Source organism: Capra hircus, chromosome 14, assembly GCF_001704415.2.
Source record: "Capra hircus breed San Clemente chromosome 14, ASM170441v1, whole genome shotgun sequence".
Taxonomy (NCBI): Eukaryota; Metazoa; Chordata; class Mammalia; order Artiodactyla; family Bovidae; genus Capra; species Capra hircus.
The window spans coordinates 470666-485968 of record NC_030821.1 but is presented as its reverse complement, the minus strand read 5'-3'; the positions used below and the strand labels follow the sequence as shown (position 1 = coordinate 485968).

The 15303-nt window shown below is 50.8% G+C and overlaps 1 protein-coding gene and 1 long non-coding RNA gene across 4 annotated transcripts in view; both read right to left on the bottom strand.

The window, feature by feature from the left end:
• Nucleotides 1-6571, bottom strand: part of LOC106502858 — a 28746-nt gene extending 22175 nt beyond the window's left edge. Inside the window, exon 1 of the long non-coding RNA XR_001919111.1 lies at nucleotides 6222-6571. This is a non-coding gene — a long non-coding RNA (uncharacterized LOC106502858). The remainder of the gene's footprint in view (nucleotides 1-6221) is intronic.
• MRPL13 (mitochondrial ribosomal protein L13) overlaps nucleotides 12811-15303 on the bottom strand; it is a 41053-nt gene continuing 38560 nt past the window's right edge. For all 3 annotated transcript variants that reach the window (XM_018058139.1, XM_018058137.1, XM_018058138.1), the window contains one exon: nucleotides 12811-13069. In XM_018058139.1, the coding sequence (XP_017913628.1) occupies nucleotides 13048-13069 (22 nt within the window). In that variant the 3' untranslated portion in view covers nucleotides 12811-13047. The remainder of the gene's footprint in view (nucleotides 13070-15303) is intronic.

Here is a 15303-nt window from a genome sequence, read left to right as displayed (position 1 = left end):
GTTCGGAGGGATTGGGGGCAGGAGGAGAAGGGGACGACAGAGGATGAGATGGCTGGATGGCATCACTGACTCGACGGACGTGAATCTGAGTGAACTCTGGGAGTTGGTGATGGACAGGGAGGCCTGGTGTGCTGTGATTCATGGGGTCACAAAGAGTCGGACATGACTTAGCAACTGAACTGAACTGAATAAGGGCTTATAATAAGTAAGTAAACCCTGTCTTTCTGTAAATGTATCCATGTGTTCATGTACTTGTCCATCTCTGGGCATCCATCCATCCATCAGACTTTTAATTAGTATCTGCCATGGGTTCAGAATTCCAAGGACAGAAGAGCCTGGTGGGCTACAGCCCATGGGGTCGGTAAGAGTTGGACGTCACTTCACTGGGGGTTCGGCTGTGTGTTATAGTGGAGGGGGAAGAAAGGGAAGCTTGCTGGTGTAGGTTGCTTTAAGCTGAAGCAAGTAAGGTCATTGGTACAAGGCTGGAAGATCTATTGCATGATAAAATGTTCATATTTCTGCCCGAAAGCAGTAGGAAGTCAGTGGGGGTCTTTAAGTCGGTAAGTGACCCGACTGGGCTTCTTACGTGAAGGCACAGTTTTTCTGTGGTGTATAAGACAGGCTGGCGTGGGGAAAGAGCAAGAAGGAGAAAGACCTTTAAGGACGACCTCCCACGTACTAGCGTCTGTTCTGGATGTATCAGGCTGACTTGGCCAAGCTAGCTCAAGTATTCCCTTTTTACAAATGATCAAACGCGCCAAGCAGAAAGTCCAGGGTGACACACGGCCCCGGCAGGGGCAAAGGAAGGATCCTCTCGGGGTTTGTTCCCCTGGCTCACGGCCCCTCCTTCGAGGGTTTGTCAGAACCTGAATGCACTTCCTGGCCAGCCCGCTACATCCATCCCGCAGTGCCTGGAGCAGGGGTTCAGATGAAGGGGCAGGCCCGCGGTGATACAGGGGTGAGGGGGGCAGCTGTAACTGCTGAAGGAGAAGTCTGCAGGCAGGGTCTGATGACCGACGGCAGGAGGCTGGGTGGTGACAGGCGGAAGGGAAGAATGGCTTCACGCAGCACGTCTGGGAGGTTGAGTGAATGGGAGTTTCACTGAGTGAGACAGAGGCTTGAGGAGGAAAGGAGAGAGATTTTAGAACAGCAAGTTGTTTTGAGGTGTTTCTGCTTCTCGGCGTACAGTGTTAACAGCAGATAGTAACTCAAGGGGACTGAGATGGGTGGGGAATGATGCTGGATGACTAATTCAGACTGTGACAGCCGTCAGGACTGAGTCCCTGTGGGCCTGTCCCCCATGAGAAGGGCTGTGCAAATGCAGAACGGACGTTGCCAAGGACTGGACCAAAATATTTGGTTTAAAAAATAACTTTTTGTTCTGGTTTCTTGTAGCATTGGAAACACTGATGCAAATAGTCCATTTGTGCTAAACAAGCTGAGTTTAGATAATTCCTTTGTCACAAAGTTCTGGTTATTCTATACTCTCCAGAGTAACTATCCTTAACAAAAATTAACTGCGTGAATATATTTACAACAGTTTTACATTATTTATCAGACTGAATAATTGTATTAGAAGTTTGGCTGACACAAGATGCTCAAGTCTTGATAGAATTAAAAAAGCAAGTCGCAGAACAATAGTACAATATTCACCTGCTATTCTGTTCCATCCACATTGAAAATTGGGATGAATAAACTCCTGACACTTAACCATGCTTACCTCCTGGTTATAGAATTGTGCAAAGTGTTACTTTCACTTAACTGTTCATGTTTAACATTTCTCTATTGTTTGAAAAGTATTTTGCAATAAACCTGTGTACTCAGAAGCTTAATACTTTACAGGAAAATCACAGAAGATTTCAGAGTAAAATACTGCCTTACAAAAATTATCTATCACCTTTTTAAAACCCTTATCATAATAAATGATATGAATGAATGAAGAAAAATGAGTCACCAGTATTTAGAAAAATGGAGGCAGTGATTATTTTAAAAGCAGAATAAAAGGGTCAGTGGGAGGGGTGGGACGATTTGCTTGTTTGTAAATGCAGAAACGTTAGTAATGATTTATTTTCTCTGTATCTTCCTAATAAAAAACATATGCTGGCATGAATAACATATTTCATTGTTTCTAGAATGTTTAACTGCATTTGATCTTATTGATTAAAAAGATTACCGTGACCAGTATAGTGAAATTGAACTTCCCTAACTTAAAAGGCGGCGATCAGCCCTGGGGTTTCTTTGGAGGGAATGATGCTAAAGCTGAAACTCCAGTACTTTGGCCACCTCATGCGAAGAGCTGACTCATTGGAAAAGACTCTGATGCTGGGAGGGATTAGGGGCAGGAGGAGAAGGGGACGACTGAGGATGAGATGGCTGGATGGCATCACGGACTCGATGGACGTGAGTCTGAGTGAACTCCGGGAGTTGCTGATGGACAGGGAGACCTGGCGTGTTGCGATTCATGGGGTCGCAAAGAGTCGGAGACGACTGAGCGGCTGAACTGAACTGAACTTAAAAGAAGTTTTATAATGGAATCCAGAAAAGTGAAAATATCTTTTCTTCAGATTGAGATGAACTTTGTACGGTAACAAAACAAAGCTGAGTCAGACAGAAAGAGAACGTGTGCTCACTGAGGACACTCATCTCCATTTTTCACCATCCTGTCATCTGACCCAGAGTCGTGACTCCTGATAAAACTGTATCCCCATCATATTCTAAAACTCATGTCACAAAGTCGTCAACCAGCTCAGCTTCCGTGCTGAGAAATCACTGTTATTTGAATGTGCTCAGATATCGAATAGATGTGTCGAAGAGGATTTATTAGAACATTCATGTGTTTTCACTGTCCCTATCCTTTCTCATGTATATGGTATATTCCTGAGCTGGCAAGTGTGCAGGCTGAAAGGACTGAGCTTCACAAGCAGAGTTTTTGGCAAACGTTCCGGCTGTCAGATCTGGGCACCCCAGGCAGAAGCCCTGCTGACTAACCCTTCGGCTCCAGCAGCCCACTCCCGCTCTTGGAGTGTTGCCAACGAGTTCTGTCTCTGATTTCACGCGAGCGTGAGCATGTTTCATCAGACCAGCAGAGAGCCGCAACTCTGAGGGCGAGCGACAGCATGAAAGCCAAGAAATGGCTGCAGCGCAGAAGCGGTACAGTGCGGTTGTCCACAGCACTGGGGCGATGTACCGTTCTCCCGAAATACCCACGGCCCACGTCTGCAGTGCTTTCTGAAGAGTCGGGTCTGTGCCCGCAGGCTGAAGATGGCTTTCAGGAACTGGAAAGCCATCCGAGGGACCATGAACCCAGTCACCCATCTCCCCAGCAGCTTGGCAGTGTGCAGATAGACCGCGGGTTTCTGCTGGCACAGCTGAGCAAGGATTACGGCCTGGATGCCATTTCTGAACCTTGATGCCTCCTTGTCTTCGTTTTGAATTTTCATGCCTATCCAAGAGGCCATCGACGGCAGCAACGTCAGCTGTTTGGAATCCGCCGCCTGCTTTGTTGCGCATGAGTGCCGTACCACCAGGGACGCTCAGTCATGTCTGACTCTCTGCAACCCTGGAAACTGCAGCCCGCCCGGCTCCTCTGTCCACGGGATTCTCCAGCAGGAACACTGGAGGGGGTTGCCACGCCCTTCTCCAGGGGATCTTCCTGACCCAGGGATCAAGCTTGCGTCTCTTGCGTCTCCGGCGTTGGTGGGTGGATTCTGTACCACTGTGTCACCGGGGAAGCCCGGTTACTCAGGAGGGATCTTATTAGCTTGGAGTTGTTGTCCATACATTCTTCCCTCAGCTGATTAAAAACCGGATTTCTCATCTCCCTAAATCTGGTATCACCAGAGATGCCGTGTGGTCAGGCCGCCCCAGAGGGCTGTTCTCTTGCTCCCTCTTTAATGCTGTGGGGCCAGTGCCCGTGTCGCGCACACCTGACTCACTGGCCGCCCCTCCCCACCCCCAGCCCCCACTGGTACTTGGTCTCATCAAAGGGGTGCTGACGGTGTGCCCGTCTGCACGCTTCCTGGTAACTGATGAGCCAGCCTGCGGTCAGTTCCTCCTATAACGGGCAGCTTTCCCTTCTCTCCTGGGAATGGAGACTGCACCATGCCCGACTGCAGTCTGCTGCCCACGGTGGGCACCTGCCGGGAGCCAGCGTGAGGAATCCCGCCCATGGCAAAGGTCATGAGGAAGGAAGCCCGACATAACGCAAAGGCATGATCTGGCTTCAGGGGTTCCCGTGGGTTTTCCTGAACATCTACCCCCAAAACCAGAGTCGGCCTGATTCTATTGTACTGTGCTTTCCACTCTTCTGACATTCTCTGGAAAAAAGTTAACTCAGGGCTTCAGTCTCCTGCATAGGAAAGGAATGTTTCAGTTCAAACCCCTCTGATGGCTTTCTAACTTGCCTGACAGGTTCCCCCCCCCCCCGCCCCGGGACTTTTTACAACTTGTGAATTGTTTACAGCCCCCCAACCGCCAGAGGCACAAAGCTTAAAGCATCTTAAAGATACAGAGCCTTTTCTAAAGAGCTAAACATCATATTGGTGATGGGTTTTCACTGTTGACTCAATGACTGCTGCCAGGCCTCCATATTCTTTATCCTTTAGGCACCTGAAGGATATTAATCAATGTAATTGGGATATAGAAATAGGAATGTAGTAGTTTTGATGTTAGCAACACTAGACTTTTGAGTTAATGAACTTTCTCTTTGTTATAAATCACTGTACTTCTTTCATTGTTACAAATTGTTGTGTCTCTGCTATGTAAGAATGTAACTTATTTAGTGCTTTCTGAGAGTAGCACCAGACTTTGGGGAGAAGAACACAAATAAGTCTTCTGGTTGACAAACCCTTATCAGAAAAGGGCCATAAAATTGGCCTTCTGGCCAGAAGATGATGTAAATCACCTAAGACTTATGTATACAACTAGGTATGCAGAGAGAAAGCCTGGTCTCGATAAGTCAGGGCTGCTGACGCTGCATAATTTTATATTATCCATTGATCTCTATGCACAAAAAAAGGTATAAAAGGCTGTTCTGGACAATAGAGGAGGGGCCAGTCACTGGACTGGGTTCCCCCGTGTCCTCTTTACTCTATTTTCTGGCTGAATTCTCATCTGGAGCGGGGAGGCTCGCCGTGTCTGCTTACTTGCCCCAGCTTTTAAGTCCTGTGAGAGAGGGAGCCCAAGGCAGGGCACCCTCCGCTATTCAAACGAGCGCCGATGGCCTAACGTAGATGGTGCAAACTTCTTGTCCTGAAGTGTTATTGGCTTTCCCCGTAAACCAAGGTATTCAGCCTCTTTTCTCCACTAAAATTTCCTACTACATTATTCTTTCCTAATCTCTCTTTTATATTTCTAAATAAATAAGTTTTTCCTCGCCACACCGTCCCCACTTCGAATTACCCTGCGTCCACCGGGGCTGGACCCCGGCAGGCACCACTCCAGGATCCCACTCCAGACGTGTGAGATCCATCAAAGCGCTGACGTGGCTGTCACTGACCCCGCCTCACTCTTCAGCCTTGGAGAGGCGGGGGATGGGGGCAGGCGGAGGTCTTACAAAATACAGGGCGCAACCCGACACCCCCCTGCACGCTGCCGGCGCCTGCACGCTGGCTGCTGTGTGAGAGACAGTCTAGCCTCGGCCAACACTACGTTCTCTTCTTGCACTGCCCTTGGCAGCAACACGGATGGCCCTAGAGACTGTCACCCTGAGTGAAGTAAATCAGAGAAGGGGAAATATCCTGTGACGTCCTTTATATGCGGACTCTAAAGAGAAATGATACAGATGAGCTTGCTTACAAAGCAGAAAGAGGCTCATGGACTTTAGAAAATGAACTTATGGTTTCGGGGGGGGGGAGGGGTACTCAGGGAGTTCAGGGTGGTCATGTTCACAGAGCTGTATTTAAAGTGGATAACGGTGGTCCTGAGTCTGAGTGAACTCCGGGAATTGGTGATGGAAAGGGAGGCCTGGCGTGCTGCGATTCACGGGGTCGCAAAGAGTCGGACACGACTGAGCGACTGAACTGAACTGAACCAACGGGGACCCACTGTCCGGCACAGGGAACTCTGCTCAGGGTCAGCGGCAGCCTGGGCGGGAGGGGACACACGGATGTGCTCGGCTGAGGTCCTGTGCTGTCCGCTCAAACTCTCACGCTGTTAACGGGCTATACCCAGATTACAAAATGGAACATTAAAAACAACAAAACCCACAAAACTGTACTCACTTCTTGTTGAGCACAGGTTAGACTCATTTCCAGACTGCCTGAGTGGCCACGTGACGCGCTCTCGGCCTGTGAAGTACACCTGAGGGTTTCCAGTCGCCGGAGTCGAGACGTGTGTGCGTCTTGTCTGCCTGTCGCTTCGGCCCTGGGTGCGGGACCCCCTGCTCTTCTGGGAGCCTGGGGCAGCCAGACGGAGGGGGCCTGGGGGGCGCCGTGCTGACTCTCGCCCCTCCTGGGGTGAGTCCGGGAGCCTCTCGCGGCCTCTCCCGTCCCGCCGCCCGCAGGCTTCTTCCCCAGACGCAGCCTCGTGCACTCCGGCCCCAGGGGCGCTGTCAGCTGCGCCATGTGACACCGCGCCCCGCCCCGCCCCGCCCCGCCCCGCCCCGCCCCGCCGCGCCCCGCCCCGCCCCGCCGCGCCCCGCCCCGCCCCGCCGCGCCCCGCCGCGCCCCGCCGCGCCCCGCCCCGCCCCGCCGGGCCCCGCCCCGCCGCGCCCCGCCCCGCCGGGCCCCGCCCCGCCCCCGCCCCGCCGCGCCCCGCCCCGCCCCGCCCCGCCGCCCCGCCCCGCCCCGCCCCGCCCGCCCCGCCGCGCCCCGCCCCGCCCCGCCGGGCCCCGCCCCGCCCGCCGGGCCCCGCCCCGCCGCGCCCCGCCCCGCCCCGCCGCGCCCGCCGCCCCGCCGCGCCCCGCCCGCCCCGCCCCGCCGCGCCCCGCCCCGCCGCGCCCCGCCCCGCCCGCCGCGCCCCGCCGCGCCCCGCCGCGGCTCGGGGTGAAGATGAAATACATGTATCCCTACACTGCTGGCTTCCCAGGTGGCGCCGCCGCTGCTGCTGCTGCTGCTGCTGCTGCTGCTGCTGCTGCTGCTGCTGCTGCTGCTGCTGCTGCTGCTGCTGCTGCTGCTGCTGCTGCTGCTGCTGCTGCTGCTGCTGCTGCTGCTGCTGCTGCTGCTGCTGCTGCTGCTGCTGCTGCGTCGCTTCAGTCGTGTCTGTGCGACCCCGTAGACGGCAGCCCACCAGGCCCCGCCGCCCCCGGGATTCTCCAGGCAAGAACACTGGAGTGGGTTGCCATTTGGGTAGAGAATCTACCTGCCAATACAGGAGCCGCGAGAGACGCAGTTTCGATCCCTGGGTCAGGAAGATCCCCTGGAGAAGGAAATGGCAACCCGCTCCAGTATTTCTGCCTTGAAAAATGCCATGGACAGAGGAGAGGAGCCTGGTGGGCTACGAAGTCAGACATGGGCTGACCGATCACATACACTGACACACACACGCGAATATAGATACGCGTTTCTCAGCCCAGCCTAGCACTCTGCGATGGCCTACAGCAGTGGGAGGCTCAAGAGGGAGGGGCTGTGTGTTTAATTGCGGCTGACTTGCATTGTCGCACAGCAGAAGCCAACACAACCCTGTAAAGCGATTTTTCTCCAATTAAAAAATAAGTTTAGAGAATAGATATATATATCTAGTAGATGTGAATCAGGTACATAGTAAGTACAGGTATATACCAACACACATCAGATCTATAGGGATGTATAGTGTGTATTTCTTATTATGAATCGCAGCAGCATACCGTGATAGCAGGAAACTTTAGTCACGTATGTGTCTCAAGAACCCACAACAGTTTCTGGAACATATTATCTGTGAATAACAACGCAGCAGACCAGCTGATCGGGTGCTAATATAGACGCGTGTTAGTTGCTCAGGCGTGTCTGACTCTCACAGGCTGCAGCCCGCCAGGCGCCTCTGTCCATGGGATTCTCCACGCGAGAACACTGGAGTGGGGTGCCACCTCCTTCTCCAGGAGATCTTCCTGCCGCTCCTGTATTGCAGGCGGATTCTTTACCATCTGAGCCACCAGGGAAACGCAAGGATACAGACCATTGAGTTGGCTAATTAACGGCTGCTTCCAAGGTTCAGACTTAGAGGTCAGAATTTCTGAAGGACGCACGTACTTACATTTCTCCACGATTTCTCTACTGCGCTGGTAACGAGGCATAATGATAAAGGAATTCGTAATACTTTTCTAACAACTTAAAAAACATTTTATTTGGACTTTGTGAATTTGCCCCAAAGGCTTTATGCTCAGAATTTCCTCTAAATATTAAAAACCCTTTTCAGTTTCATGCTTTAAAATGGCATCACCGTTCAAGTGTTGCTTCTCCATGATTTAATTCAGGCCGACAAGTTGGAGCTCCATAAGCCCAACCTATAAAGCACAGGTGTGCCGTGAGCAAGACCCTCGCTGGCAGCCACTGTCTGCAACGTTTTACCAAGTATTAATTTTGGAATTGAAGAGTGAGGGCGGTGAAAGCAAAATTAAGACCTGAAATAAAGATTGGTTGGAAATCAGAGCTTCTCGTGGACCAAGTGGCCCTGGCCTGAGTGAGCCCCCGCTGAGGTCCTGTTCACGCTGTCCTCGTTGGAAAAGGGATCCGACGCCTTGCTGGCCGCCAGCCCGATGACAGTCGGCCTCAGCTGGAGGGACCGGCTGTCTTACTGAGAGCCGGTCTCAGGCTCTTTTTGGAGGAGGAGTGCTGAGTAGTAGTGACGCTGCAAAACCTCTCAGTTCTCTTTAGTTTAGACTTTTGGGCAGAGAGAGAGAAGGGTCGGTGGTGGGGGTGGGGAATACCATTTCTCTGCAAGAGCCTGTCCTTAAGTTGAAATGGAATCTTAATGTCTGTCTTGGAAACATCAAGCCTTCGTAAATAGGGTTCTATCCAGTTCAAACTTGGCATTGTAGAGATTGGCAGCTATATCCCTGCTGGGGCTTTTAGGTTTTGAGGGCTCAGGATTTGCTACCTGGCCAGTGGGAGAAGTTCCAGCTTGGAGGCCTGGACATGTAATGTTGCTCTTGACCAACTGTGGCACTAAGCTCCCTGTCCAGGAGGTAGGGAAGCAAATCATACAGGCTAGGAGAAAAAAGAGGGGCGGGGCACAGGTATTGTGACCCTGTCTGGATCTGCCAAGGAGGAAATCAGCAAGAATGGAGCGAAGGAAGGAATAAGGGTGAACCTGATAACTGCACGTATTTCTTCAAAACCTCGTTCATCTTGGGCAAACCTGGCAAGCAAAACCAAATCCTGCTCCTCAGCTGTTTTTAAAGACGGCAGCATTGCTTCCTCACTCCAACCCGAGCCCCTGGGCCAGCTTGTGGCCTCGCGTGGAGACCTTATTCATCAGTCTCGCTGACCACAGCTCTTGTATTCGCTTTGTAAATTTAGAGGAGGAAGTAGGTGGAGAAAGGAGAGCCTTGCCTTCTGGGTAGAGAACGGCTTTAACGACCTGCATTAGTCCTTAGCTCTGTCTTGGCCCCCTGGTCCTGATGGAACTCTGGGATCCCCCAGGCCTGGAGAGGAGGGCTGGCTGTGTCAAGGGCATCACTACGCCCATTCAGGAGGCCTTACAGCGAGCTGCACCCTACGCGGACCCAGGCATGACAAGGAGGTGACGCCAGACTTGAGTACAGTATCTCCCATTTGGCCCCCTTTTCTGGAGTCGGGCAAGTGTGACCTCTTAGGACCCACCCTGGAAGAAGAGTCTGCTTGATGAAAGGCTGTGCTAAACCCGGATTTATATGTGAGCACTGCTGTCTATACTAGGAAGTGGCATACGCAGTCCTGTAAACTAATCCCTGCCTGATGTGTTACGGACTTATGGGAAAACAGATTTGAGGCAGAAATCTCAAACCTTACCCCATCTTGTGATACAAGAAAACTCTCAGAATTTTAAACATCACAAGTTCCTAGTTTTTAAAAAAAATTACAGTAAATATAGACTGCTATTTGCATAAGACATGAAGCTTGCTCGGTGGAGGTGTTGATAGCAGACAGTTGTGGCTTTTGAACCATGGAGGAGAGCTGGGAGGAACACTGTAGTTTTCCGAGCTAAATGGGAAACCAGACGTTGGTATCTGTGGCTTATCGCTCTGTTTCTCGTTCCCCTGAACTGGCTTAAAACAGAAGCCCAGCTCTCCTGGCTTTGCGGCTCGCCCTTTCTGGTAGACACGCGTCTGCAGGACCCCGGCTGAGCTCGGGGGACACGCTTGCTCTCCTGCCGCAGGAGGTTAGCTAGCCTGTGTGCTTCGTCGTGCCCCACTCATGACTCCACGGACTGCAGCCCACCAGGCTCCTCCGTCCACAGGGATTTTCCAGGCTAGAACACTGGAGTGGGTTTCCATGCCCTCTCCAGCGGATCTTCCCAACGTCTCTTGAGCCTCTTGCGTTGGTTGGCGGATTGAGCCACCTGGGAAACCGCAGTTATCCTTAACCCATTGCAAATGAGTGCTTTTTGGTTTTTAGTTCCCCGGAAAGCAGGCGGTTATTGGAAACTTGATCAAGCTCTTAAGTGTTGTCTCTGTGTTTGTTAATGTGATTAATTTATGCCCTCTGGCTATTGCAAAAATACATTTTCTCTCCTTTCAAAACTCCACAGTACTTAAGGTTTTTCCTTTTCCTTTGCTGCTTATAATCAGGACACGAACTCGTGCTTTACTGAAGAGAAATAGCAGGCAATCACATGGGTAAACAGAGAGACGCTGTTGTGGATTGTTCTTCCGCTGGCCATTATGTTCGCTGGATGGTGCTTTTCACGTTTAGCTGGTGTTACTCAATAGCATGACACTTAGCACCTGGTGAAAAACTGCACATGAGCAAACAGAATTTTGGTTTTGGTGACTTGACTCCTTATCTCTTCTAATTGGCGTGTTACAGACACATGTTGCAACCGAGTATGTCTATCAGCTTTCTTTTCCTCCCCATGATACTTGGGAGTAGAATTTCCTTCATGGAAGAGTTTGTATTTATTTTTTTCAGTTCTCATTTCTTCTATGCAACCTATTTTGATATGAGCGACAATTCTAACAGTTCAGCTTGCCTTGCCCCCTCGAGTTCCCGGTCCCCTGCCTGAGCTGTGAGTTTTATTTGGCTCCCTGTGTTTATGTTCTCTGAAGAAACACAGAGATCTGGCTGTTAAACTCGCAAGGAATGGCAAACGGGCAGGACCGGGAAGTCTGATAGCTCCTGCTTCTGAAAGCCATTTAGTACAAAAGCCTCTTCACTCTGAATGCAAAATGGAGTGAGCCCTTGAGAGCAGGAGGAATTCAGTCCAACAACCTAGCCCTTTTAGGTCTACACGGGTCTGTAGGATTGGACAGCCCCTCCGCGGCCAAATGGGCTCTCACTCAGCAAGTGAGTCTCAATGCTCCTGTTGAATATTTAACACAGTGGTCCCTTGGTATCTGTGGGCGAATGGTTCCTAGGACTCCCTGTGGGTGCCAAACTCTGAAAACCCGAGTCCTTCGCACTGTGGCATCAGAAGCCCCCTGCACCCGCTGGTTCTGCATCTGTGGAAGTGCAGGGCTGACGCTATGACAGGCCTGTGTCTGTGGCCAGTCGTGTCAGAGTCTTTGGGACCCAAGGACTGGAGCCCACCAGGCTCCTGTGTCCATGGGTATGTGCTGGGCATAGGTCTAGGTGCCTGAGGTACACCTCTTTTGGGGATACAGAAACCCTCCCTGCGAAAGCTGCTCCAGCAGGAGCTGGGGGCTTTTTCACACCGGATCACACCCAACATCACACGTCTGAAGGAAGGGGTGGGGCTTCTTTCTGGCCCAAAGTCTGAAAGTAACTGCCACTTCCTTGTGGCAGGCCATGGTTGCTTTATTCTTGAATCTGCGATACGTACATGCTTGCTTCTCCACCTCTAGTGGTGGCTAAGTCCATGCCTCCCGAGCCGGGCTGCCTGGACTCAAGGCCTGATTGCACCAGCAGGCCTGTGACGTGGTCAGGTCATTCACTGCAACCGTCTCGGGCCCATCTTTAACGGGGAGGGAATCTCGTGTACAGTACTGCTTGATGTAGGAATTAATTTTTTATCAAGCAGCTGTGTTCTGCCCGTTAAAGGTGCTTAACAGCGATGCTTTATGTTTACCGTTACCGTGTCCCCCAGGTGGACGCCAGTCATGGCTCACACAGTCACTTCTGCACCTACTGCCAGGCGCAGGTATGCATGCGCGGGTCGGCCCCAGCTCCTTTCCGCCTGCGGCAGACGGCGGGCTCTTCGCTGGGTGTGAAGGTGCAGGCAAGACGTGGCTTCTGCTCCCAGCGCCTGCATCAGGCCTAGCGTGTGTCTGCTGCATGAGCGGGAGGACTGGTCTGAAACCCGCCCCTTGACTGGCTAGGGCACACCACCATAAAAACCCCAAACGCAGGGTCTTAGCTGCTGAGTTTACAGAGGAGACTTTGCTGGACACACGGATTCCAGCGGGCCAGTCTCAGCGCCCAGGACAGAGGAGAAGAGGGGCCAGCAGGAGCTTCGTGGACACACAGCGTCGCAGGTGGGGCAGTGAGGTTTCGGGGAGCAGACACGGACAGCAGCAAGCTCTGTGGGACACAGAAGGGGAAGCAGTGTGAGCGGAGCACAGGCAAGCCCTGCCTTGCTGAGCTGGTAGGCCACACGCAGCAGTCCCTGAAAGGAGACGTGCGGAGGGCCTCGTCCCCGGGCGCCCAGAACCGGGAGCTGAGCTGAGGGGACGGCACTTGGTGATCACAGCTGCTGCGCGACCTGGGTCTGCTTTCCCCATTGAATGAGACACTGAACTAAGCAAGGGGCAGTTTTATTCTTACTTCCAACATTCAGATAGCACTATACAATCAAACGATTCTATAAAGGGACATTTTACTGTAATCTCCTAAGGAAGGGATATCCCTGCCCGACCCTCCCCGACAAACTTTCAGCCCCCAGAGCAGGCGTCCTGTCGGAAGGCAGCTGTTGCTCCATCTTGCCCTGAGGAAGGAGTTTCAAGCACCACCGTTATGGTCTGGAATTTTCTTCCTCCTACAGCCGATAGTCCTCAGGTCTGAAAGACAAAACCAGGGTTTATTTCCTTAACGACGTGTTATTTCACTTTCCCCTGCCCGAGGCAGGAAGATTATTCTTCCAATTTAAAACGAAAGTAACTGTTCACCAAGAGATATCTCCAAATATTATGTCTGAATTTTTGGTGAAAAACATTAAGGCCAAATTACTGCAAAGCAGAATAGTTATGTGGCCATTTCCAGGTTCTTTTGAGAGTATAAATAAAGGCTCCCACGTGCCTATACATGAATGTGTGTACAAATAAGCCTGAATTCAATTTCCCCAAAGCCCTTTTAATAGAAAGGATTATATAAAAAGATATGGATTTAACTAATAACAGTATATTCTGAATGAGCAAATAATTTCCCTATTTATATTATGTCATACACTAAATTTAATTTTAATATAATAGCATACAAAACAATTGTAGAGACACCAGTCCTTTGGTACTTTAATTACAGATACATTTATTACATATATGTATGTATATGTATATATATGGTTTTTTACTATATACATACATAAGGTCTTTCCTTCATTTATGTATTTATAGGATTAATCTTACCTGACAGTTCCTTCTAGTAGTAAATTAAAACAAAGAACATTTTCAGAGAGATGTTAAATTTCAAAAATGGAGAAAATGAGGGAAAGGAACTTACAAAATGTGACAAGTGTTTGTGCCTCGTTATTTTTTATAGTAGTGGACTTGTGGGTATTGGACACTTGCAGAATTTTCAGGATGAATTTAGTAGTAAGTAAACTAAATAGATATTTCTGAAACAGCTGTAAAAATATTCGATAGTTTGAGTTCCTTTAAAAAGTGAACTCTGCCCTGAAACAACTTATCTCACCCTTTCTACATTTATAGCGTATTAAAAAAAAAAAAAAAAGACCAGATAGCCTGGACAGGAAGAGCAGATTCTGGTGCCTAAGTAAACGAACGCCATTACACTTTAAAACTATCCAAACATGCTTCACCATCATCGTTCTGTAACAAGAAGAGAAACTGCAGCATTTTGTGGCTGTTTTTGAAATTTCTTTTCAAATGTAAAAACCGAACCCAAAGTCTGGGAAATGACAACTTGATAAACAACAGCTGGAAGGGGCTCCAAACTGTGCCCTTCTGGTCTTGCATGCGTGACTCAATACAGTCAAGCTCCCAGTCAAGAGACACCAGTGTCTTTTAAGAAACAATTTCTTCTCCCATCCAGCTGGTTCACATAGTCAAAAAAGGGAAGGAAGCCTAAGACTCTAACAAGGCGTCCTGACAAGGAGTTTCTACAGCTCCACCCAAAATTAAGCGTGCTCAGCCACCATCTGGTTGTTTCCACACTAAAAGCCAATTCATTCGCAACAAGATGACGAAAGTACCTTTCAGTGGAGTACTAAGCATGTGCGAAGGCTGTGACCTGTCGGGTAAGGTGAACGTGCTTGACTGTGACCTGAAGGAAAGGGGCTAACGAAGCTCGATTCTGTGACCCTGCAGAGACAGTGCGGAGGATGGAGACGAGGCCCGCCAGGTGAGACTTAAGAGAGGGAAGGAGGGGCGCAGGGACCGCAGAGGAAGGGGCTGCAAAGGGCCCTCCAGGGGGCACTATCAGCCTTCAGCTGGAGGAACGCGGGAAATGGCAGTGCTACCTGTTTCTTCAGGAGGGGAATACGGGCAGAAGAACAGAGTTTGAAGGGAAGGAGCCTGGTTTTGTGCATGCTGTCTGGACACGGCAGGCAGCCAGTAAGCAGGATTTGGAGTTTAGGAGGAACGGGAGAGGGAAAGACATCTGAGTCTCTAACAGTCTAGGCCACAGCGCCCGAAGGCCTGACCTCCCGCGTCTCTAACCCAGACTGCAGTTCTACAGCCACAGCAGCTGGCCGCGCCCGAGCCTCTAACACAGACTGCTATCCCACCTCCCCAGCGGAAGCCTTTTCACCAGCTCTCCACTCTGTCAGATTCAAACGTCTCAGAAGCCCACACATACCGAGCGTCCGTAACGGCCCCAGGCAACTGCTCCGAGTCATTCTTTCGCACCCCGTCTGTCCTGGCCCCACGACCCTCCCTGCTGCTGCCCAGACAAGAACTTTCACTCCACTGGACTTGGGCGCTTGGTATTTTCTGCGTTTGAAATATCTCTGACATTTCCCTGCCTGGTAGACTTGACTAACCCTGCAAAACCCACCCACAAAATCACATGTTCTGGGAAACGCTACACAACTCTTCCTTTCTGAGAAAGGGCTCTT